The 26,813-nt window shown below is 46.5% G+C and overlaps 1 protein-coding gene across 1 annotated transcript; it reads left to right on the top strand.

Annotated features, from left to right (window-relative positions):
* ruvbl2 (RuvB-like AAA ATPase 2) lies at positions 1 to 26,529 on the top strand. Its single transcript, XM_080217722.1, has 15 exons — positions 1 to 50; positions 2,350 to 2,404; positions 2,908 to 2,963; positions 4,349 to 4,490; positions 6,389 to 6,518; positions 8,597 to 8,663; positions 10,004 to 10,110; positions 13,750 to 13,843; positions 14,799 to 14,922; positions 15,438 to 15,532; positions 15,694 to 15,812; positions 17,500 to 17,619; positions 22,572 to 22,701; positions 24,554 to 24,668; positions 26,362 to 26,529. Exons 1-15 carry the CDS (start codon positions 42 to 44, stop codon positions 26,385 to 26,387), a joined length of 1,389 nt encoding a protein of 462 aa, XP_080073848.1. The 5' UTR covers positions 1 to 41; the 3' UTR covers positions 26,388 to 26,529.
* The last annotated feature ends 284 nt before the right edge of the window (positions 26,530 to 26,813 follow it).

Here is a 26,813-nt window from a genome sequence, read left to right as displayed (position 1 = left end):
GTTAGTCGTTAGAGACCGGCGGCGGCAGCAGCAGCAGCAGCATGGCAACGGTGAGAGCGGCAGCGGCGGCGGGAGAGGGGGGTAGACAGCGAGCGAGCGGCGGGAGAGGGGGAGGTGGGGGAGTAGAGAGCGAGCGGCGGGCGGGGGAATAATCACATCAATCCATCAGCGTTCAGTCTGTGATAGGAATTGGGCGCGGGGCGGCAGAAGGTTCCAGATCCCGGGAGGATCCATTATCTCCCCCCCTCCTTCCCCAGGGGGAGCAATCCGCCCCCTCCCTTTCCCTCTATCTGCCCCTCTCCCCCTCTATCTGCCCCCCACCATTGCTGCATGTACAGCGTTGTTGCCGTTCCCTTGGTTCAATATCCGAATACCCTCCCCGCCTCCCCCTCGATCTTTGTTTTGACTCGTGCCTCTCCTCCCCAACCCCCCCCCCCCCACCCCGGGGGTGGTCAGAGGTGGGGGGGGGGGGAGAAGTCCGCTCCCTCGTCCCCCTCTACCTGCCCCGCCTCCCCCTTTGCTGCGAGTACAGGGTTTTTGCGGCCTCCGTGGTTGTACACACCTCCCCGCACCCCCACTGATCTTTGTTTGTCTCATGCCTATCCACCCTCCCCTTCCCCCACCACTTGCTGAGTGGCCGAGTGTCTTATTTCGCCACCCCTGTTGCGGTTCCTCAAGTTTAAAGTTCATTTATCTGTTAGTGTCACAAGTAAGCCTTACATTAACACTGCAGTGAAGTTGCTGTGAAATTCCCCTTGCCGCCACACTCTGCCACCTGTGAGGGTCGATGCTCCGTGACCAGCACGTCTTTCGGGCTGTGGAAGGAAACCGGAGCACCTGGAGGAAACCCACGCAGACGTGGGGAGAATGTGCAGGCTCCGCACAGACTGTGTCCCAAGTTGGGTATTGAACCCAGGTCCCTCGTGAGGCAGCAGCGCTAACCATTGTGCTATCACTGCTGTATCAGCACAGAATAAATGCTCAGATCAAGCTTGGACCATGTGTTTTCAGCTTCAGGATGAGAGAGAGCTCTTCCTCACACCAACACACTGCTTGTGTTTTCTCCTGAGCCACCTTGAGGGTGTTCACTTGCTTTAGTGATGTCTGTTAACTGTCTTGTCCGTGGTGCAGTCTGGGAGAAGCAGGGTTACAGGAATCAGCCACAGTGAAACAAAATAAACGGTCTTGCTTCAATCTGACAACGCCAACCAACACATTTCAAATCAATGAATTCAGTTTAAAATTTCACTTATTTAACAATGTCACGAGTAGGCTTACATTAACATTGCAGTGAAGTTATTGTGAAAGTCCCCTACCCACCACACTCTGGCGCCTGTTCGGGGACGCTGAGGAAGAATTTAGCATGCTAATGCACCTAACCAGCATGCCTATTGGACTGTGGGAGGAAACCGGAGCACCCGGAGGAAACCCACGCAGATACAGGGAGAACAGACAGTGACCCAAGCCTGGAATTCAACCCAGGTCCCTGGCGCTTTGAGGCAGCAGCACTAACCACTGCCCTTCATTTCTGCCTGAAAGAGCCCCCATATTCACCTTGGATGCAGCATGACAGAGAGTGTCAGTCCATTTTCATTGGGGAGTGGATGCAGTGACAAGGATGTCATTCCCATATTCACTGGGAGGGTGCAGTGTGGCAGGGAATGTCAGTCCCACTTAAACAATGTGGCCATGGCAGTTGCAAAGTAACAAATGAAGAACAATGTTGCTGCTACTACAGACACTGATATTGTATTAGGTGAAACAAGAGAAACTATAGCTGGTGCCCAGTTGTAGGAGACAGAGACTGTTGGTAAGATAATACTGAAATCTAAACTTCAAGGAATGTATGTTCATCAATAGAGTTGCTTTATATTTCAGTTTATTTCACAAAGCGCTTGTTGAAGTTAGAACACAACTGAAGTATATTTTGTGCAATAGTTAAAACTCATGGCTCTTTTTTAATGAAACCCATGCAGACATGGGGATAATGTGCACACTCCACACAGGTAGTGACCCAAGCTGGGATTTGAACCCGGATCTTACACGCTGTGAGGCAGTAGTGCTAACCATTGTGCCACCATGGCTTAGGTCGCTGGCTGTAGAGTTTGCATGTTCTGTTGGTGTCTTTGTGCGTTTGTTCCACAATCTAAAGATGTCGGTTAGGCGGATTGGCCATGCTAAATTGTTCACTTGTGTCAGGGGATTAGCAGGATAAATATGTGGGGTTATGGGAATAGAGACTGAGTGGATTGTTGTCAATGCAGTCTCGATGGGCCAAATGTCCTCTTTCTGCACTGTGGGATTCTATGATTGTCTGCATATATTACATGAACCTGTATTGTTTTTCAGACGACAGCAACGAAGGTTCCTGAAGTGAGGGATGTCACCCGGATAGAGAGAATTGGTAGGCTCTTTTTTTTCTTACCTCTGTAGCTGGGTTGCAGATGCCCGCCCTCCGCCCATTCCGCTAAAGTACTCACCTCAGTGGCTTTACTTTGCGTCTTGAACCTAGATAATGAATATCAGCAAGCTATGCATTCATCACACCTGACAGTAATCGATAGCTTTCTGGACAAAGGCCTCTGCCCAGTTTTTACCCTTGCTGAAATGTTGAGCCCAAATGTAACTCCTCCTCTCTGTCTCTCTCTCTTCCCCCCGACCCCCCCAACTGGAATCAGCATGAAATTCCAATCTGGGATCATCTTATCTCTGGTTCGCTATTATCAGGTAGCGCTTTTGCCCCGAGACACTCTTGATCTGTCTCCAGTCCATTTTGGAAGCATGTCTCCTGTGTGTCTTGTGATCAAGATCCCCTTTGAAAAGAAGTTTGTGAATATAAAGTTGCTGTCGGCACTAGGAGTTTAACACAATGATTTGAAGTAACTTGTATCCTTGCACTTTCCACAGGTGCTCATTCGCACATCCGTGGCTTGGGACTCGATGATGCCTTGGAACCCCGACAGGTACAGTACAGAGGCATTAAGTAGTGGAATTGGGACTGGAGGGAATTGCATTGTTTATTGCAGTCCTCAGACTAGAGCACCACTAGCATGTTTCCCCTGCAGGTTTCTTCCCTGATGGTTCAGGTAGTGTATTGTTCCATCAGTGATGGCGCTCTTTACTATTCCAAATGGCCGTTTGAACAGTGTGTATATTAAGCAGCCTGCTTAATTTGCAAGCTCCTCAAACCCTGATCTTGACTCAAGTTTACTTTCTGATAGAGATCACTGACTAGCCATCAAGAACAAGAGGTCATCTCTTATATTTGATTTGATTTATTATTGTCACATGTATTGGGATACAGTGAAAAGTATTGTCTCTTGCACTTTTCCAAACAAAACCTACCGTTCATAGAGTAAGAGAGGGTGCAGAATATACTGTTACAGTCATAACTAGGGTGCAGAGAAAGATCAGCTTAATGTATTTGATTTATTAGTGTCACGTGAATTGGGATGCAGTGAAAAGTATTGTTTCTTGAGCGTTATGCAGACAGCATACCGTTCATAGAGTACATGGGGGAGAAGGAGAGGAGAGGGTGCAGAATGTAGTGTCACAGTTAAAGATAAAGTGTAGAGAAAGATCAGCTTAATATGTGATGTGTCCATTCCAAAGTGATGGCAGCAGGGAAGAAGCTGAACTTGAGACAATTGGTATTGTTTTCAGACTTTTGTATCTTTTTCCTGACGGAAGAGCCATAGAATAGAACCATAGAATTCTACAGTGCTGGAGGAGGCCATTCAAAGTAAAGTTTATTTATTAGTCACAAGTAGGCTTACATTAACACTGCAATGAAGTTGCTGCAAAATTCCCCTAGTCGCCACACTTTGGCGCCTGTTCAGATCAATGCGCCTAACTGCACGTCTTTCAGACTGTAGGAAGAAACCGGGGCACACAGAGGAAACCCATGCAGATGCAGGGAGAACGTGTAGACTTCACACAGACAGTGACCCAAGCTGGGAATCGAACCCAGTTCTCTGACGCTGTGAAGCAACAGTGCTAACTACTGTGCCATCCATTGAATCTGCACCGACAGCAATCCCATCCAGGCCCTATCCCCGTAATCCCACATATTTACCCTCCTAATCCCCCTGACACTAATGGTCAATTTAGCATGGCCAATCAATCTAACCCACACATCTTTGGAGAAGGTGGAAGAGAGTATGTCCGGGGTGCGTGAGGTCATCAATTACGGCTGACTACTTTCCCAAGGCACCAGGAAGTGTAGACAGAGTCAGTGGCTGGGAGGCTGGTCTGCATAATGGACTGGGCAGTATTAATGGTGCTGCATCAGATTTGACTATTTTGTGAATGTCTCGTCATTGAAGTGTTGATTGTTCTCTCTCATCAGGTCTCCCAGGGGATGGTGGGACAGCTGAGTGCTCGTCGTGCTGCTGGGGTCATTCTCGAGATGATTAAGGAGGGAAAGATCGCGGGCAGAGCAGTCCTGATTGCTGGCCAGCCTGGAACAGGAAAGACTGCCATTGCGATGGGTATGAGATCTTTTTCTAACTATTCATGGAGTGCAGAAAGCAACTTTAATTTGTTTTTGCAGTGGCTCAGAGATGCTTGCATCAGATACAATCTCAGAAACATCTCAAAACACTTCATATATGATAAATCCCATTAAAATACAATACTCGATGTAACTACCTCTTGAATAATGCCTAAATTTTTACCCAGCAGATCACTTACCACGCTGTATGAAGAAGGTGTTCCTGATCCTTTGCTAGTTTTATGCTCGTATCCCACTGTTATGCTTAAATTAATGCTTAGGATTAATCATAAAATCCCGACATTGCAGAAGGAGACCATTCAGCCCATTGAATCTGCACCAAACACAATCCCACCCAGGCCCTATCCCCATAACCCCATGTATTTACCCTGTCAATACCCCTGACACTAAGGGACACTTTACAATGGGGAGGCAATGGCCTTGTGGTAATATCACTAAAATATTAATCCAGAAAGTCACCTAATGTTCTGGAGACCCAGATTCAGATCCCACCACAGTATATGGTGGCAATTGAATTCAATTAAAAAAAAACCTGAAATTAAGAATCTACTGCTGACCATGAAACCATTGTCAATTGTCAGAAAAATCCATCTGGTTCACTAATGTCCTTTAGTGAAGGAAATCTGCCGTCCTTACCTGGCCTGGCCTACATGTGACTCCAGAGCCACAACAATGTGGTTGACTCTCAACTGCCTGCTGAACAAGGGCAACTCGGGATGGGCAATAAATGCTGGTGATGCCTGTGTCCCAGGAATGAATTTTTTAAAAATCCACCTAAGCAGCATGTCTTTGGAACGTGGCAGGAAATTGGAGCATCCAAAGGAAAGCCCACGCAGGCCCTGGGAAAATGTGCAAACTCCACACAGTCACCCAAGGCCAGAATTGAACCAGGGTCCCTGGCGCTGTGAGGGAGCGGGTGCCAACCACCGTGTCGCCTCGTTTCTTTTCACTTTGTGTCTTGCATAACTCTGTAATATCCATCTGAAGAGTTAATGTTTATTTATTATTTGATTTGATTTATTATTGTCACACGTATTAGCATACAGTGAAAAGTATTGTTTCTTGTGCACTGTACAGCCAAAGCACACTGTTCATAGAGAAGGAAACAAGAGAGTGCAGAATGTAGTGTTACCGTCATAGCTAGGGTGTAGAGAAAGATCAACTTAATGTGAGGTAGGTCCATTCAAAAATCTGATGACAGCAGGAAAGAAGCTGTTCTTGAGTCAGTTGGTACGTGACCTCAGACTCTTGTATCTTTTCCCGTATAGAAGAAGGTGGAAGAGAGAATGTCCAATGTGCACGGGGTTCTTAATTATGCTGGCTGCTTTGCTGAGGCAGCGGGAAGTGTGGACAGAGTCAATGGATGGGAGGCTGGTTTGCATGATGGATTGGGCTACTTTCACAACCTTTTGTAGTTCCTTGTGGCTTTGGGCAGAGCAGAAGCCATACCAAGCTGTGATACAATGCTTTCAGTGGTGCATCTGTGAAAGTTGTTGAGAGTCGTAGCTGACATGCCAAATTTCCTTAGTCTTCTGAGAAAGTGACAAGTAAAGCTTATATTAACACTGCAATAAAATTATTGCAAAATTCCCCTAGCCACCACTGTCAGGTGCCTATTCAGGTCAATGTACTTAACCAGCACATAATTGGACTGTAGGAGGAAACTGGAGCAGCCGGAGGAAATCCATGCAGACACAGGGAGAACGTGCAAACGCCACACAGACAGTGACCCAAACCAGGAATCGAACCTGGCCCCTAGCACTATGAGGCAGCAGTGCTAACCTCTGTGCTACTGTGCCACCCCTAGCTGACCTGTGTGATCAGCCTGCAGTGTGTTTTCTGTTTATAATTGAAAACGTATTCTTGTTCCTGCAGGGATGGCTCAAGCTCTAGGGCAGGACACTCCATTCACAGCTATCGCCGGCAGTGAAATCTTCTCCCTGGAAATGAGCAAAACAGAAGCACTAACTCAGGCTTTCCGCCGATCCATTGGTGTCCGCATCAAGTAAGCATGGCCGAGTTTTTTTGTGTTTGTTTGATATAATATTATGCTAGCTTGTCTCCACTGCAGTGTTTATTATCTCACTATTTTAGCAATGGCACCCAGGTCTGAGTTAATCTGAACTTTCCTCATTTGCCACCGCTCCCCCCGGGTGGTAAATGTGGTGCCCTACGCTTTCCTCCTGTTCTCTGACCCCTTCGCAGTCTTAATACATTCAGGCGTGAATAGTGCTGGACGATTAAACAACTCGCTGGGGGACGAGGAGGTTCCACAAATACCCCATCTCCAACTCGCTAGAAGTGCCACGTCTGGTGACTCATCTCAGACCTCTCCCCAGCGTCACAGATCACAGAAACCCAATGTTTAGAAGGAGGCCATTTAACCCATTAAATCTGCACCAACAACAATCCCATTCCGGGCCCCACCCCTTTTCATTTACCCTGCTAATCCCTCTATCCTACTCATCTCAGGACTCTGAGGGGACATTTGGCATGACCAATCAACCTAACCTGCACACCTTTGGACTGTTGAAGGAAACCAGATAACCCGGAGGAAACCCATGCAGACATGGGGAGAACATGCAGACTCCACACAGACAGTGACCCAACTGGGAATCAAACCCGTGTGTCTGATGCCGTGAGGCAGCAGTGCTAACCGTGCTGCCCAGATGCCAATCTTCTACTGCATTCACCAATTTCCTGGAAAACCCCAAGCTTGGCATCATTCAGTAACCGCTCATCCTTTTAGTTTTGCCAACCTTGATCTGCGCTATGTTTCTCGAGAGAAAAGTTGATGTTTCAAGACTTCTCTGTGATATAACATTTCTCTACTTTGTAACATGTCTGCAGATGCATATCAATCAGCTGATTTGTTGGAGGGATAGTAGGAAGGGCAAAAGGCATATTGACATTCAGGAGTCTGACATTTGATCTTGTTAATATTCTTATCCATCTGGCTGTGAACTGGGACTAATGTTTAATCATTATATTCCCACGATAATGCTGAGGCTTAGTAAGTGGGAGCCTTTGTCACAAAATTTGGACAGTGCTGCAGTCCTCTCTTTGTGACAAGAACTTCTGCTCCACCAGTCTCAAACCTGGCATCAAAAGGAAAATTTGCCTTGTAATATCTTGGGAAAGTGGTGCATCTGTAAGACTGTTGTATTTTTATTTTTAAGCCCTCACCCATCCTTTAGAATGCACATTAATATAAGAGGAAGATAATTTGCTGCAGGAACAGATGTTTTTTAAGTCTAAAGTTTTATTTATTACCATCACAAGTAAGCTTGCATTAATACGGCAATGAAGTTACTGTGAAAATCCCCTAGTCGCCACACACTGGCACTTGTTCGGGTACACTGAGAGAGAATTTAGCACGGTCGATGCACCTAACCAGCAAGTCTTTCAGACTGTGGGAGGAAACAAGTATCTGGAGGAAATCCCACGCAGACACGGGGGAGAATGTGCAGACTCCGCACAGACGGTTACCCAAGCCGGGAATCGAACCCGGGTCACTGGCGTTGTGAGGCAGCAGTGCTAACCACTGTGCCGCCCTTTTGGAGTAAATAGATCAGGACTGGAATTTCTAAGCACGTTGATGATGCTGTAGACACATGGCACAGAGATCGGAAGCTTATAAACTTGTAGAAATGTGCAGCTTCAATAATCATAAAATCCCTACTACAGTGCAGAAGGAGGCCTTTTGGCCCATTGAGTCTGCACCGACCATAATCCCACCCAGGCCCTATTCCCATAACCCTACATAGTTACTCTGCTAATCCCCTGTCATTAGGATCAATTTGGCACGGCCAATCAACCTAACCCGCACATCTTTGGACTGTGGGAGGAAACCAGAGCACTCGGAGGAAACCCACGCAGACACAGGGAGAACATGCAGACTCAGCACAGACAGTGACCCAAGACTGGAATTGAACCCGGTCCCTGGTGCTGGTGACACAGTGATGCTGACCACTGTGCCACCCTGGTGGCAAGTGGCACAATCTGACAGGAGGCTTTAATCCAGGGAAAATCAATGTACTTATTTAAGATTTATTTAGTCAAAATGTTCTTTCCTTTAAACAGAGAGGAGACTGAAATAATCGAGGGAGAAGTTGTGGAAATTCAGATCGACAGACCAGCCACTGGCACGGTAAGTTCAGAGGAATGAATGAGAGTCAGAGAATCATCTTTGTAGTTTTGTTCTTGAACTGAAATTCTTTATTGAAAGCACATTTCTTATTTCCACCTCGATCTTAACTGGGGAAACAATACTCCCAAGGATGCAATTAGCCTTCATGTCTTGGAAGAAGAAAAGGCAAAATCGCTCGTGGTTCCCAGTCCCAATTGCCATCACAGTGACTGCTGGTGGAATGAATGGTGATGCCTCCTATGGTTCAATAGCTGGTGCTGTTCATACAGGATAATTATTTTGGGGAGACTCTGGAAAGTGGCTGGCAACACTCGTCCCCTGCCCAGCAAAGATTTTGCATCTTCGAGGAAGAAAGGATGCAAGTTATAACCATCACTGAATCCCCCACAGTCAATATCCAAGGGATGACCATTGACCAGAAACTGAACTGGGCTCGCTATGTATAAACTGTGGCTGTAAGAGCAGATCAGAGGCTAGGAATCCCGTGGCAAGTAACTCACCTCCTGACTCCCCAACATCTGCCCGCGATCTACAAGACTCAAGTCAGGAATGTGATAGAATACTCTCCACTTGCCTAGATGGGTGCAGCTCCAACAACACTCCAGAAGCTCAACACTATCCAGGGCAAAGCAGTCTACCTGATTGGCACCCCTTCCACAAACATTCACTCCCTCCACCACAGTGTGTTCCATCTACAAGATGAACTGCAACAACTCATCAAGGCTCCTTAGGCAGCACCTTAAAAATGTTTAAAGTTTATTTGTTAGCCACAAGTAAGATTTACATTAACACTACAATGAAGTTACTGTGAAATTCCTCTAGCCGCCACACTCCAGCGTCTGTTCAGGTCAATGCATCTAACCAGCACGTCTTTCAGATTAGGAGGAAACCGAAGCACCCGGAAGAAACACACGCAGTTCTAAGTGAATCTATAATACAATTTAGTACAGTGATTGTCACTTGTATTAACATACAGTGAAAAGTATTGTTTCTTGCATGCTTTATGGACAAAGCATCCGGTCATAGAGAAAGAAACAGAGTGCAAACTGTAATGTTACAGCCATGGCTAGGGTGTACAAGCTAGAGTGATCAATCGCATTCGTGACTCGGTGAGAAATGGAGGTCACACCAGTGAGTTGAGGGTACTGTCCTGCGTTGAGGCTAAGGCACGTAGTTGGGACAAGAGTATCCTATGTTTTCCAGTTGTCAAATCGTCTTAACTCTGACCTGAAAGTTTCTATTAATGCTATCCATCAGTGAAGAGTTTCCCATTCCCCAACACCATCATCATCCAGCTAGATCAGCAGTGAGCGTAATTATTTATATTTTCTTTTTCATAGGGCGCAAAGGTTGGAAAGCTGACCCTGAAAACGACAGAGATGGAAACAATCTATGATCTGGGGACGAAAATGATCGAGTGTTTGACGAAAGAGAAGGTGCAAGCTGGGTGGGTAGCTACCAGCGTTTAACTGTCAAGAGAATGAATGTGCGTATTAACCACATCCGCCTACTCAGTTACTCTCTTCTAGAATCCCTGCAGTGCAGAAGGAAGCCATTCAGCCTATCGAGTCTGCACCGACTCTCCGACACGGCATCTTACCCAGGCCCACCTCCCTGGCCTATCCCTGTAATCCCACACATTTACCCCACTAATTCCTCTAACCTACAAATCTTTGGACTCTAAGGGGCAATTTAACATGGCCAATCCACCTAACCCACGCGTCTTTTGGACTGTGGGAGGAAACCCACGCCAACACAGGGAGGATGTGCAAACTTCGCACAGTGACCCAGGCCTGGAATTGAACCGGGTTCCGTGGTCCTTTGAAACAGCAGTGCTAAGTGCTACCCGCTTTTAAACCAGATCCTATAGTCCACAATTTCTCCTCCAACTCCCAATCCAAGCAACAGCGGTACTTAAAATCGAAAATGGGCAACATTACCTTCGCAGTTACGATAATGATTTGATTTGAAATTCCTGCCTTTCTGAGCTACGTAAATGAGTTGCCGCATGTCAGTAAGAACATAAGAAATAGGAGCAGGAGTAGGCCATCTAGCCCCTCGAGCCTGCCCCGCCATTCAATAAGATCATGGCTGATCTGAAGTGGCTCAGTTCCACTTTCCTGCTTTCTCCCCATAACCCTCAGTAGGGAAGTTCATGAAGGTGGGACAGTGCAATTTTGTGCATTTCCCTAAGCCCCTTCTCAAGAATAGGCACCCTCTGGTTTCTGCTTGACGATTGCCCCAAGAGCTGTGTTTTAAGCACATTGAGCTCATTTTTAAGCCAAAGACCTCCGTTTTCAGGTTTTGCCAGCTTGTGCACAGTGAGGTTGGGTGTGCCCCTGCTGCAGGTATTATAAATATCAATTGACCTCTGAGGAGAAAGGGGAGCAAAATTCAACCCAGGCTTCCCGCCTGATCCCTTTCCTTTGAGGAGCCATTCACTGACTGGAGTGGCACAGTGGTTAGCAGTGCTCCCTCACAGCTCCAGGGACCCGGGTTCAATTCGCAGCATGGGTCACTGTTTGTGTGGAGTTTGCACATTCTCCCGGTGTCTGTATGGGTTTCCTCTGGTTTCCACCCAGTCCAAAGATGTGCAGGTTAGGTGGATTGGCCATCCTAAATTGTCCCCTTAGTGTCGAGGGACCAGCTCGGGTAAATGTATGGGGTTAAGGCCTGGGTGGGATTGTAGTCAGTACAGCCTCGATGTACTGAATGGCCGCCTTCTGCACTACAGGGATTTATGATTCCATGACCCCCTTTTCCCCCATTAAAAAGTTTTGTAGGTTTGCAATGAAGGTAGAGCTCAGCTTTACAGTCCTCCCAGGTTGCATACCTTGCCAACACACTAGTTAATGACCCCACTTTCCCTTCTCTGCATCACCCTCAAGTACCAGCACCACTTTTGGGTGTTGGTGAGTGGGCTCGGCTTGGCCACAATGCCCAGTGCAAACAGCTTGCTGATGTCCAATGACTGGACATGAAGTCAGCTCTGATGAATGGTCATTCAGACTCCAAACAATGGCTCTATTCTCTCTCCACAGATGCTGTCAGACCTGCTGAGATTTTCCAGCATTTTCTGTCTGAGATTGAAGACCCTAGTTGCAGAAGCGCCAACCTTCCCGATGCTGGGTCCCTTGATCAGACACTCAGTGCTTTTGCCCCACAAGTCCAGGGGTTTTCTTATCATGTAGCCCACATTAAACGCACACACACAGACACACACTCACGTACCAGAGCAGCAGGAGGGTGAGGTCCTTAGTGGACATTAATAAAACCATAAGATATAGGAGCAGAATTAGGCCATTTGGCCCATTGAGTCTGCTCTGCCAGTCCATCATGGCTGAAACATTTCTCAATCCTATTCCCCCGCCTTTTCCCCATAACCTTTGATCCCCTTACCAATCAAGAACCTATCTATCTCTGTTGTAAATATACTCAATGACCTGGCCTCCACAGCCCTCTGTGGCAATGAGTTCTACAGATTCACCACACTCTGGCTGAAGCAATTCCTCCTCATCTCTGTTCTAAAGGGTCGGATTTCTGTTCTGAGGCTTGTCCTCAGATCCTTGTCTCTCCTAATGATCGTAGAATCCTGACAGTGCAGAAGGAGGCCATTCAGCCCATCGAGCCTGCACTGACAACAATCCTACCCAGGTTCTATTCCCATAACCCCACATATTTACCCTCCTAGTCCCTCTGACACTAAGGGGCAATTTAGCATGGCTAATGCATCAAACTCGTACATCTTTGGAGTGCGGAAGGAAACCAGAGCATCCAGAGGAAACCCATGTAGACACAAGGAGAACATGCAGGCTCTGCACAGACAGTTACCCGAGGTGGGATTCGAAGCTGGCGCTATGAAGTGGCAGTGCTAACCACTGTGCCACCCATAATGGAAGCAAATTTTCTACAACTACTCTATCCAAGTTCTGTATCCTCTAAGTTTCAAATAGATCCTTCTAAACACCATTGAGTGTGGACCCAGAGTGTTCAAATGCTTAAATTACCCACTTAAGGGCCTCCCAGTTAGATCCTTCCCATCACAGATTTAAATTGGGATAGTGGCAGGGAGAGGTCAGGGTCCCATACCTCCCACCCTCCTGCCTGCTTCAGTGTTTTTTAGTTTTATTTATCAGTGTCACAAATAGGCTTATATTAACACTGCAATGAAGTTACTGTGAAAATCCCCTAGTCACCACACTCCAGCGCCTGTTTGGGCACACTGAGGGAGAAATTAGCATGGCCGATGCACCCTAACCAGCACATCTTTGGACTGTGGGAGGAAACCGGAGCACCCAGAGGAAACCCACGCAGACACAGGGACAGGGTGCAGACTCCTTACAGACAGTGACCTGAGGCTGGAATCGAACCTGAGTCCCTAGCGCAGTGAGCAGCAGTGCTAACCACCGTGCCTCCCTCCATTATATCACTCCGTTAGTATTTGCCAGAGCAGATAAAAATTTTTGGTTCCATCCAATACGGGAAGCTGTTTTATTCAAATTGAATAGAACATGATGCTGATCCACACATTGTTACAACCTGAATTAATCATTGTTTTCACCTTCTGTCTGGCCAATTACTTGTATTTTGATTGCACTAATGTGTCAAGTGGCAGATTTACCTGGGAATACTCAGTAACTTTGACATTTTAAGTGACAGTGATTTAATTGTGCTGCCCAAAACTGCACATAACTGGCACCAGTGGCCCTAAGTCCGTTTGCCTATGGCATTGGTGATCAGTAACACACACCACTCAGAATGCCCAGTCAATCAAATGTCAGTCACTGTCTGTGTGGAGTTTGCACGTTCTCCCTGTGTCTGCGTGGGTTTCCTCTGGGTGCTCCGGTTTCCTCCCACAGTCCAAAGATGTGCAGGTTAGGTGGATTGGCCATGCTAAGTTGCCCCTTAGTGCCCCAGGATGCCTAGGTTAGAGGATTAGTGGGATAAATATGTGGGGCTACGGGATAAGGCCTGGTCTGCATCATCAAGTCCAGTGCAGACTCAATGGCCGAAAGGCCTCCTTCTGCACTTTTGGGGAACCTATGATGATGATAATTTTGATTTCCTTGCTTTTCCTTTTTTGCAGAGATGTGATCACCATTGACAAGGCGACAGGGAAGATTAGCAAGCTTGGACGGTCCTTCACCCGAGCTCGTGATTACGATGCCATGGGGGCCCAGGTATGTCTTGTTCCGTGAGCGTTGATGTAATTTCTGGTTAGGATGTCTGCCACTTTAGCCGGCACAGAACTGAGAGGCTCCTGATTGAAAATAAAAGTGTGCAGCCTGCGAGTGTTAACTATTAGTTAAGGTTTTCAGCATGGAAAGGAGTTGGAATGGGGAAGGTGGGAGGTCACTGGTGCCCATTGTATACCATTTGTGATTTCGATCAAAGCACTTCAAGCTCTTCCCCTTGAAGAGCAGGAGGCTGAGTCGCCTCTATCTAAACTCTGTATTTTGGAAATACCAGCATTGGACTGGGGTGGGCGCAGTAAGAAGTCTCAGAACACCAGGTTAAAGTCCAACAGGTTTATTTGGAATCACGAGCTTTTGCAGCACTGTTCCTTCATCAGTTGAGTGTCATCGCCCACCTGATGAAGGAGCAGCGCCCCAAAACATCGTGATTCCAGATAAACCTGTTGGACTTTAACCTCGTGTTGAGACTACTTACCAGACCATGTGCGTGCGCATCACAAACTTTGAAGTTAGAGTTTTAAACTTTATTTATTAGTGTCACAAGTTAGCTCGTATTAACACTGCGATGAAATTACGGTGAAAACATTTGCCACACTCCGACACCTTTCGGGTCCACAGAGAGAATTTGGCATGGCCGATACACCTAACCAGCACGTCTTTCAGACTGTGGGAGGAAACCCACACAGAAATGGAGAGAATGGGCAAACTCTGCACAGACAGTGACCCAAGCAAGGAATTGAACCTGGATCCCTGATGCTGTGAGGCAACAGTGCTAACCAATTTTACTATGATACTGTCTATAGTTGATAATGTTCTTGCAATTGCTGTTTTAGGCTCACTTAGATAGCTGGTTCAAGTGAAACTGTGCCCCAGGAAATCAGGAGGGGGAAAAAGTAGTGGAATGAAAAGAGTAACCTTGTGTAAACATTCCTTGCTGCAGACAAAATTTGTGCAGTGCCCAGATGGAGAGCTTCAGAAACGAAAGGAGGTGGTTCACACGGTGACGTTGCATGAGATCGATGTGATCAACAGTCGGACTCAGGGATTCCTGGCTCTGTTCTCAGGTAAGATGGACAGGCCTTTTGGCCCAGTGAAGCCAAGAGTCACTGGCAGCAATCACAGATTATGAAAGGTTGGACTTTTTTTTAATATTCATTTGTGGGCATTGTTGGCTGGGCAGTATTTATTGCCCATCGAACCCAGCTCCACAGATCTTGCCTGGGGTGTCTGGATTACTAATCCAGTTACGATACGCTATACCACCACCTCTCTAATCTCTATACATTAAGGAGTTCCCCATCCCCTCCTCTTTGCCCCATCTCCCACCCCTCCATTTTCTCTTTTCTGTTTTTGACCCTCAATTTCTCCTTCAATCTTGTGGCCATTGCAAACTCTGAATGAGGACTCCAAGATCTGCTGGCATCGTTGACTTGAGATGTATCCAAATTGTTGGAGCACAGGTTTCAGCTTCGTACATGGCCATGCAGATTCGTGATTGGCAGCCCTGTCGGTCACTAAAGCACAAAGCCCAATCTACAAGAGTGAAACTTGCCTCAGTGTTCTTGTGTTGCCTTTGCAGGTGACACTGGGGAAATCAAATCCGAAGTTCGTGAGCAAATCAATGCTAAGGTGGCTGAATGGAGGGAAGAGGGAAAAGCTGAGATAATCCCTGGAGTAAGTATGCTGGGATTTAGTTGGGAGATCAAAACCACTCCTGTTGTTTTATTCCTACCAGTGTCCACTACAGTAAAGAAATGTTCCTCATGGAGCACATTGCGTATGAAATAATACTGGACGTAGAGTATGCTTACTTGTCTTGTGCTGAACCTTTCCAGGTGCTGTTTATAGATGAAGTCCACATGCTGGACATTGAGTGCTTCTCCTTCCTAAACCGGGGTTTAGAGAGCGACATGGCCCCAGTGCTGATCATGGCAACAAATCGTGGGATCACCAGGTATGGCTGGCTACTCTCTGCAAATGAGGACTGCCCAAATCATTTTGAGAGGTTCGCTAACGTCCCTTTAGGGAAGGAAATCTGCCATCCTTACCCGGTCTGGCCTACATGTGACTCCAGAGCCACAGTGGTTGACTCTCCACTGTTACATGGGTAAGATGGGTATAGAGGGATATGAGCCAAATGTGGGCAATTGGGACTAACTTAATGGTTAAAAAAAAAGGGCAGCATGGACAAGTTGGGCCAAAGGGCCAGTTCCACGCTGTAAACCTCTATGACACTCTGAAATGGCCCAACAAGGCATGGCACAGGCAGCATGGTGACACAGTTGTTAGCACTGCTGCTTCACAGCTCCAGGGACCTGGGTTCGATTCCCACCTTGGGTCATTCTGTGGAGTCTGTACATTCTCCTCGTGTTTCCTCTGGGTGCTCCGGTTTCCTCCCACAGTCCAAAGATGTGCAGGTTAGGTTGATTGGCCATGCTAAAATTTCCCCTTAGTGTCCTGAGATGCGTAGGTTAGAGGGATTAGTGGGTAAAATGTGTAGAGATATGGGGGTAGGGCCTGGGTGGGATTGGCCGGTGCAGATTTGATGGGCCGAATGGCCTCTTTCTGCACTGTAGGGTTCTATGATTCTACGAAGCCACTCAGTTGTATCAATCACTAGCCCATTGCCACCTCAAGGGCACCGAGGGATGGGGAATAAATGCTAGCCAGCCCGCATCCCATAAATGAATAAAATGGATCCTTGGGACCATCAGTAAAACTGGGTCAAGTTCCTATTAACCATAAGATTGTCACAGACCTTGGTGTTCCATTAAGGATTCCTGCACCTATTACCAATATTTATTTGAGTTGTCTTCACTCTGGAGGTGTTTTGTTGTGAAAGTCATGGTAGGCCATCCGACTTTGAAATCTGTGGCAACACGAGCACTTGGTGTTCATAAGGCCATAGTCCAGCATGTTTGGCACATACAGGAGAGGAGAGAGTGGTAGCAACACGCCAAGGCTCTTTCCAAACCTGCGACCTCGACCACCTGGAAGGACAATGGCAGCAGATACATGGGAACATTCACCACCTGCAAGTTCCCCTCTTGAGTCACTGACCTGGTAACATATAGGCTGTTCCTTCACTGTCGCTGAGGCAAAATCCTGGAGAGCACAGTGGCAAGAATCTGGGTTCGATCCCCAGCTTGGGTCACTGTCTGTGTGGAGTTTGCACGTTCTCACCGTGTCTGCATAGGTTTCCTCTGGGTACTCCAGCTTCCTCCCACAGTCTAAAGATGTGAGGCTTAGGTTGATTGGTCATGCTATATTGCCCCCTTGGTGTCAGAGAATTAGCAGGGTAAATATTTGGGGTTATGGGAATAGGGCCTGGGTGGGATTGTGGTTGGTGGAATGGGCTGAACGGCCTTCTTCTGCACTGTAGCAGTTCTATGGTTCTATGACTAATAAGTAAATTTTAACAGCATTGCGGATGTGCCTCAGTGACTGCAGCAGTTCAAGAAAGGCTCACCCACCACTTTCTCAAGGGCCAGTAAATGCTGGCTTAGCCAGTGGCACCCACATCCTGTTAAATAATAAAAAAGAAATGCCATGCTCAATGATTCTGAGCTGGGAGTCCTTAATGTAATGAAATGCAGAAAGAAGCAGCATGTGCGTTCCGCTTAATGTCTTCTGTTTTTCAGGATCCGTGGTACAAACTACAAAAGTCCTCATGGAATTCCAATTGACTTACTGGATCGATTGGTAATCATCTCAACCTCACCCTACAATGAGAAGGAGACAAAACAGATTCTAAAGATCAGGTGAGGCATTCAGTCTGTCAGTCTCCAAAAGAAACAGATGAGGGTCTCTTGGTACGAAGCAGCAGTGAACCGCCCAAGGGTGACCATTTCTGAAGAGGTGTGGGATTTATTATTGTCACAACTATTGGGATACAATGAAAACTATTGTTTCTTGCGCTGTAGAATCATAGAATCCCTACCGTGCTGAAGGAGGCCATTCGACCCATCGAGCCTACACCATCCACAATCCCACCCAGTCCCTATTCCTATAACCCCATGCCTTTACACAAGCTACTTCCCCTGTCACTAAGAGGCATTTTAGCATGGCCAATCCACCTGACCTGCACATCTTTGGACTGGGGATTTAAACGGAAGCACCCGGAGGAAACCCACGCAAACAGAGAATGTGCAAACTCCACACAAACAGTGAAGCAAGCTGGGAATCGAACCCAGGTGCCTGCCAGGCAGCAGTACTAACCACTGTGCCACTATGCTGCCCCTATACAGACAAAGCCTACCGCACATAGAGAAGGAAAGGAGAGGGTGCAAAATGTACTGTTTGATTTGCTTTGATTGTAATGTCACATGTATTAATGTACAGTGAAAAGCATTGTTGCTTGCGTGCTATACAGACAAAACATACTGTTCATCGAGAAGGAATGGAGAGTGCAGAATATCGTGTTACAGTCATAGCTAGCTTAATGCAAGGTAGGTCCATTCAAAAGTCTGATGAGGGAAGAAGTCTAAAAAGAGGGAGGGGAATTCAGTTGCTTAATTACTCTGCATTCCACGCTATGGCATCTCCTAGTAGCTCTGATCAAAAATGCTGCAACTGGCCTCTGTCCCTGGGTTAAGGAGAGGTAATTTGGGTCAGATACTGGGGAGTGTTGCACACACTGCTCAAACTGTACCTCTGCAAGAGACAATCAGGAGAGTGGAGGAAATCTGTTCCACAAGTCATTCATGTGGGAGTGGACTGGTTTGTTGGACAAGTGTAGAAAGAAAGAAAAGAAAGGGCTGTATTAAGGCTGTCAGGCTCCGCTAGATTCTTTTTTCTTTAAACTTAGATGTAGAATTTACTTTAAATCAATGGTGAGCAAGTTTTCAGTAGATGTAATTAGGTGTTTTAATACCTTGTAACAATTATTATTTGCTATACAGTAATTAGTGGTTAGCACTGATGCCTCACAGCGCCAGGGACACGGATTCGATTCCCGGCTTACTTCACTGTCTGTGCAGAGTTTGCACATTTTCCCTGTGTTTGCATGGGTTTCCTCCAGGTGTTCCTGTTCCCTCCCCCAGTCCAAAGACATGCTGGTTAAGTGAATTGACCATGCTAAATTCACCCTCGGTGTTCCCAAACAGGTGCCAGAGCGTGGCGACTAGGGGAATTTCACAGTAACTTCATTGCAGTGTTAATGGAAGCCTTACTTATGATTAATAAATAAACTTTACTTTTGCTTTATAATATGTAAACATGTGTTTCATTTATATTGGCAATTAACAAATTTATCAAAATGGCGTATAATCGGGGATTATCCCAAAGGCAAATTGATCTGACCACATTCCTTAGTGATTCACTTAACTTCACTACGAGGCCATAAAATACTAATGGCTCTAGTAGGCCCAGTTTAAGCAGTCGGATGTGAGACTGTTTTGATGAAGCTGCTTCGTGAGGCTGCTGTCAAAGTGAGAGACATCAGATAAAGATGTCTGACTAAGGGAAAGATTGAGGTAAAGGACTCAAAGACAATTCACAAGACTTAATGGTGATATATTGGTGTCCCATGAGGTACCGAGATCACACAGCACAGGGATGTTGAGTATTTCATTCTACTGGATCAGTAGGTAATGTGTAACCCTTTTGACTGGATTGTGTCCAGCTAACTATGAGCTACAGAATTGTATAAACCATGATGGTTTTCTTTGTCCGGTGGAGTAATGTTTCGACCGTTTGCCCCAAGCACTCTCCCCTTGCTGGCAGGTAAAAATAAAGGCAATCTGTCGGTTAAGTATCTTATGCGTTTGTGTTAAAAGTCAAATTCAGAAGTCGAGATTTCAACACAAGTCAATCATAGATGCTCTAGAGTGGCAGCTCGCTGTGAGGGTTGATGGAGTCGAGTTGACATTAACACTTCGGTGATATGATTGTTTGGCCTGATGCTACCCTTGTTTTCACATTGACTCGCTTTCTCTGAACGGGATTAGGCTTTCAGACGCGCCAGCTCCGTCCTGTACAGTGATTATAATTCCCTCCATCATAATTCGCAATATCAGTTGTCTGTTTGTATTACACTTTGTCCTTGACTGTTGCATAGCCCGTCTCCTCTCCGTGTAGCCTGGTAACCCAGTGAAGGTCAGTTACTTATCATTGCATGACGGCAGGTGCTGCAGTTTGTATGTATCCACAGTCCAAAGATGTGCTGGATGGGTGGATTAGAATACAGAAAAACTATAGCACTAACAGCCCTTCGGCCCACAAATTGCACCAAACATATCTCTACCTACTAGGCTTACCTATAACCCTCAATCTTACTAAGTCCCATGTATTTATCCAGAATTCTTTTAAAAGACCCTATCAAATCTGCCTCCACCACCGCCGGCATTCCACGCACCCACCACCCTCTGAGTGAAAAACTTACCCCTGACATCTCCTCCGTACCAATTCCCCAGCCTAAACCTGTGTCCTCTTGTGGCAGCCATTTCAGCCATGTGAAAAAGCCTCTGAGAATCCACCCAATCAATACCTCTCAACACCTTATACACCTCTATCAGGTCACCTCTCATCCTTCATCTCTCCAAGAAGAAAAGACTGAGCTCTCTCAATCTATCCTCATAAAGCATGCCACCCAATACAGGCAACATCCGTATAAATCTCCTCTTTCAATGGCTTCCACATCCTTCCTGTAATGAAGCAACCAGAACTGAGCACAGTACTCCAAGTGGGGTCTGACCAGGGTCTCATACAGCTGCAGCATTATCTCCCGACTCCTAAACTCAATTCCTCGATTGATGAAGTCCAGTACACCATATGCCTTCTTAACCACATCCTCTACCTGCGAAGCTGATTTGAGAGTCCTATGAACCCAGACCCCTAGATCCTTCTGATCTTCTACACTGCTAAGAGTCTTACCCTTAATATTATATTCGTTCATCCCATTTGACCTGCCAAAATGAACCACCACACACTTATCCGGGTTGAACTCCATCTGCCACTTCTTCGCCCAATCTTGCGTCCTAGCAATGTCTCGTTGCAACTTCTGACATCCCTCCACACTATCCACAACACCTCCAACCTTTATGTCATCGGCAAATTTACCAACCCATCCCTCCACTTCCGCATCCAGGTCATTTATAAAAATCACAAGGGTCCCAGAACAGATCCCTGGCGCACTCCACTGGTGATTGACCTCAATGCAGAAAAAGACCCATTTACAACCACTCTTTGCCTTCTGTGGGCAAGCCAGTTCTGGATCCACAAAGCAATGTCCCCTTGGATCCCATGCCCCCTCACATTCTCAATAAGCCTTACATGGGGGACCTTATCGAACGCATTGCTGAAGTCCAAATAAACCACATCTACCGCTCTTCCTTCGGCTAAACTGCCCGTTATTGTCCCAAGATGTGCTGGTTAGGTGGATTGGCCATACTAAATTTCCCCTTAGTGTCGGGGGATTAGCAGGGTAAATATGAGGGGTTACGGGAATAGGGCTTGGGTGAGATTGTGGTCAGTGCAGGTTCGCTGGGCCGAATGCTCTCCTTCTGCACTGTAGGGATTCTATGACCTATGATGTGTCTGCTTATTTGAGGTACGGTAAACTGACAGCTAAGGAAGTTTTTTTTTCTGAACAGAAACACATTTGATCTAATTCAGCCCATAAAGGAAATTGAATTGTCATAGAGTCATCATGTTTTACAGCACAAAAAAAACCCCTCAGCCCATTGTTTGCTGGCTATGAGACTGGAAGATACAGGAGTAGAAGTAGGCCATTCGGTCCATCACATCTGGTCTGCCATTCAATCATGGCTGATAAATTTCTCAACACCATTCTCCCACTTTTTCCCCATAACCCATGATCCCTTTACCAATAAAGAGCCTCTCTATCTGTCTTAAATACACTCAGTGACTCGGCCTCCACAGCCTTCTGCGGCAACGAATTCCATACTCTGGAACCACACTCTGGCTGAAGAAATTCCTTCTCATCTCGGTTCTAAATAGTCATCCCTTTACTCTGAGGCTGTACCCCCGGATCCTAATCTTTCCCACTAATGGAAATATCTTCCCCATGTCCACGCTATCCAATATTCTATAAGCTTCAGTGAGATCCCCCTTATCCACCTAAACTCCATCGAGTACAGACCCAGAGTCCTCAAACACTCCTCATATGTTAAAGTTTTCCTTCCCGGGATCATTCCCATGAATTTCCTAAATCCTCTCAATGCCAGGGACCCAAGTTCGATTCCTAGCTTGTGTCACTTTCTATGTGGAGTTTGCGTGTTCTCCCCATGTCTGCGTGGACTTCCCCTGGGTGCTCTGGTTTCCTCCCACAGTCCGAAGATGTGCAGGTTAGGTGGATTGGCTATGCAAAATTGCCCCTTAGTGTCAGGGGACTAGCTAGGGACTGGCACATCCTTCCTTAGATATGGGGCCCAAAATTACTTACAGTAATACTGTTTTCCACCAGTTGGTCTGTAACCTTGTATGCTGTGGTGTTTCAAGCGCTCGTCTAAGTGCTTCTTAAATGTTGTGAGGGGGCCCGCCTCTACCACCCTTTCAGGCAGCGAGTTTCAGATTCCCGCCACCCTCTGCGGAAAAGGCTTTTCCTCAAATCCCCTCTAAATCTCCTGCCCTTTACCTTAAATGAACCTTGGTTTTAAAACAAAAATAAAGTGGTAGATTGGGTTAAGTTTAGAAGTGGTAGCTTTTCATTAGTGCGATGGGACTGGTGTTAAGTTTTGCTCCCAATGGACAGGTGCGAAGAGGAGGATGTGGAAATGAGTGAGGATGCGTACACAGTCCTGACACGGATCGGCTTGGAAACATCACTCCGGTATTCCATCCAGCTGATCACCGCTGCTAACCTCGTCTGCAAGAAACGGAAGGTAAACAGTGAGCAGGCATGCTGTCTGAAAGCTCATTCTCCCCTCTTTTTAAAAAGAAAAATAATTATTTCTTTGTGTCCTCTTGTGTTCACTGAGATGAGAAGTGTTGGTGCTGGAGAATGAAGCGCTTTTCATGTTTTTGCCAGCTGGTATCAGTATCCAGTGTTCCTGGGTTGGGTAGCAATGATGAGATTACGGCAGCACGGTGGCCCAGTGGTTAACACTGCTGCCTCACAGCACCAAGGACCCGAGTTCAATTCCCAGCTTGGGTCACGGTGTGGAGTCTGCACGTTCTCCCCATGTCTGCATGGATTTCCCCTGGGTGCTCCAGTTTTCTCCCACAGTCGAAAGATGTGCAGTTAGATGGATTGGCCATGCTAAATCACCCCTTAGTGTCAGGGGGACTAGCTAGGATAATTGTATGGGGATAGGGCCTGGGTGGGATTGTGGCTGGTGCAGACTTGATGGGCCGAATGGCCACCCCCTGCGCTGTAGGGGTTCTATGACCCTAGATGCCGAGGAAAACAGCTCCCATTCTCCTGCCGATAACCTACCTAGGCCCCAAGAGCAGCAAGGAGAACTGCTATACTGTGACCATCCTTCCATATGATAAGAACATAAGAAAAAGGAGCAGGTGTAGGCCATCTAGCCTTTTGAGCCTGCCCCACCATTCAGTAAGATCATGGCTGATCTGAAGTGGATCAGTTCCACTTACCTGCTTGCTCCCCATAACCCTTAATTCCCTTATCAATCAGGAATCTATCTACCCATGACTTAAACATATTCAATGAGGTAGCCTCCACCACGTCAATGGGCGGAGAATTCCAGAGATTCCCCACCTTCAGAGAGATTTGGCACAATATTCTTTTTGACCTAAGATATGTAGGTTAGGGAGAGTAGTGGAGTTATGTAGATAGACCTGGCCTGGGTAAGGTGCTCTGTTGGAGAGTCAGTGCGGACTCAATGGGCCAAACGGCCTCCTTCATCTCTGAAAGGATTCTTTGTTGCCTTGCTGCCAAACCAGAGCCAAATTAGGTGCTGGAAGATTGCAAAATTCCCTCTCATGTAGGCTGTGTGGCCAACAGAGTGTAGACTTCAATCTCATCCATGTATCTAGACTCCATGAGAAGTCTCACAACACCAGGTTAAAGTCCAATAGGCTTATTTAGTAGTACGAGCTTTCGAAGCGTTGCTCCTTCTTCAAGTAAATGATGCCTTCACTCACCTGAAGAAGGAGCAGCACTCTGAAAGCTCATGCTACCAAAGAAGACTTTAACCTGGTGTTGTAAGATTTCTTATTGTGCCTACCCCAGTCCAACACCAGCATCTCCACATCATGTCTAGACTCTATGTCAGACATATAAAGGTCAGAGCTCTGTTTCTCTCCACAGATACTGTCAGACCTACTGAGATTTTCCAGCATTTTCTGTTTGTGGATCAATCTCTGTCTCACTTGCTGCGTGATATGAAATTGTAGAATCCCTCTCGTACAGAAAGAGGCCATTTGGCCCTTTGGGCCTGCACCGACAACAATCCCCTTCAGGCCCTATTTCCACAATCCACGTATCTACTCTGCTAATCCTCCTGATACTAAGGGGCAATTTACCATGGCCAATACCCCTAACCTGCACATCTTTGGACTGTGGGAGGAAACCGGAACTCCCAAAGGAAACCCACACAGACACAAGGAGGACGTACAAACTCCGCAGTCACCTGAGCCTGGGTCCCTGGCACCGTGAGGCAGCAACACTAACCACTGTACCACCACGTCTGTTCCTCCTTACACTCTTCACACTTTCCTCTCATTTTAATGCCAGTAGCGATTGATTTCCTCATTTTATCTTTGCACCAGGGGACAGAGGTACAAGTGGATGACATTAAGCGGGTTTACTCCCTCTTCCTGGACGAGTCGCGCTCTACACAGTACATGAAGGAGTATCAGGATGCCTTCATGTTCAACGAAATAAGTAAGTTCAGGCAAATTATTAATCGGTGAAAATCCTGGTTCCAGCAAGTTTGCCAGAGGCTGTGAGGACATTAGCAGTTTCCTCCACTGAAATCTGGATGTATGCAATATGATTTGATTTATTATTGCCACACGTATTAATATACAGTGATAAGTATTGTTTCTTTCGTGCTATACAGACAAAGCATACAGTTCATAGAGAAGGAAAGCAGAGAATGCAGAATGTACTGTTACAGTCATAGGTAGGGTGTAGAGACAGATCAACTTAATGCAAGGTAAGTCCAGTCAAAAGTCTGATGGTAGCAAGGAAGAAGCTGTTCTTGAGTCGGTTGGCACGTGACCTCAGATTTTTGTCTCTTTTTCCTGCGGAAGAAGGTGGGAAAGGGAATGTCCGGGGTGCGTGGGATCTTTAATTATGCCGGCTGCTTTGCTGAGGCAGCAGGAAGTATAGACAGAGTCAATATTTTTCCCATTAGGGAGGCTGGTTTGCATGATGAATTGGGGTACATTCATGATCTTTTGTAGTTCCTTGCAGTCTTGAGCAGAGCAGGAGCCATACCAAGCTGTGATACAACCAGAAAGAATGCTTTCTGTGGTGCATTTGTGAAGGTTGGAGAGAGTCGTAGCTGACATATCAAATTTCTTAGAATGAGAAAGTAGAGGCATTGGTGGGATTTCTTAACTATAGTGTTGGCATGGGGGGACCAGGACAGGTTATTGGTGATCTGGACACCTGTGATCTAGTACTGTACAGGTGTAATACAGTAGCAATAATGCCAAGCACAGCATTGACATGGACTTGTTTGCCCCTTGTCCAATCATCCTTAATTTGGTTAAGCGTTCTTCCTCTTGGCCCTGTGTTCGGAGAAGAATGCCAATTATAATTTATCTTAGAACTGTTTATTTAAAGTTTATTTATTAGTGTCACAAGCAGGCTTACAGGTTTGTAGTCTAGATGTGCTCTGCTCAGCTAGCTAGGCAGGAATGCTGGGAGTTGTAGTTCACAGCCCTTGAACCTTGATGGGTGTCTCAGCCCAATGTATTTTGGAAGGTTTAAGTTTATTTATTATTGTCACAAATAAGCTTACATTAACACTGCAATAAAGTTACAGTGAAAACCCTCTAGTCGCCACACTCCAGCGCCTGTTCGGATACACTGAGGGAGAATTTAGCACGGCCAATGCACCCTAACCAGCACGTCTTTCAGGCTGTAAGCAGAAACCATGTACTCTTGTGTTTGTTCCTGGCCGTGGGAATATTGGTGAAGGTGGCACATGATGCCCAAAGCACGGACTTCGGAGCAGGGCATGAAATCACACCCAAATCTGACACCCTCACGTGGAGATTCCCATGGACTCATAGAAAAGTTACGGCGCAGAAGCAGGCCGTTGGCCTATTTCATCCACAGCCAGCCTGGGACACTCAAGTGTCCTTGCTGCCCTCCTGCACCCAGCCCATAGACCTGCAGTTTACAGTACTTAAGGTTGCCAATCCAGGCACTTTGTAAAAGGGTTTAGGGTCTCTGCCACCAACACCGACTCGGGCAGTGAATTCCAGACGTCTGTCTGCCCATGTCCACCCGCCTGCTTGTTCTCACCCACACTTCCTGGCAGTGGTAACCGGACAGAGTACGGAACTAGTCATCGTTTTAGGCATTTACACTTAACTGCACTCTCCTTTTAATGTTTTTGCAGAAAGTGAATTGATGGAAACCAATTAAAGCCTTGATGACCTGAATGCTTCTGATTAAGAGTTACGCAGGTGTTTGTTACGATGGCGACCTGATCGTTCTGTTGGTTTGATGAATATTTTTCCCCATAGTGTTTTTTTGTACAATAAATTCTGGAAAATTTTGAGTTTTACTTTGAAGTTTGCTGTGGGGTTTGCTTGTGGTGGTCTGTGCAATGTTAATCACTGCATCCCTGTGAAGAGCCCTGCACCAAGGGACTGAAACATAACCCTGTTCTGGACACCCAAGTGCCTGATCTCAGTTACTCCTCCTCTCCATCTGACTCGCTGCCGTGCAGTTACATGAAACCAACAACCCTTAAGTTTATTTATTATTGTGTCACAAGTAGGCTTACATTAACACTGCAATGAAGTTACTGTGAAAATCCCCTAGTCGCCACACTCCGGCACCTGTTCG

Source organism: Carcharhinus amblyrhynchos, chromosome 35 (genome assembly GCF_965287045.1).
Source record: "Carcharhinus amblyrhynchos chromosome 35, sCarAmb.v2.hapA, whole genome shotgun sequence".
Lineage (NCBI taxonomy): Eukaryota > Metazoa > Chordata > Chondrichthyes > Carcharhiniformes > Carcharhinidae > Carcharhinus > Carcharhinus amblyrhynchos.
This window is presented reverse-complemented; position numbering and strand designations above follow the sequence as displayed.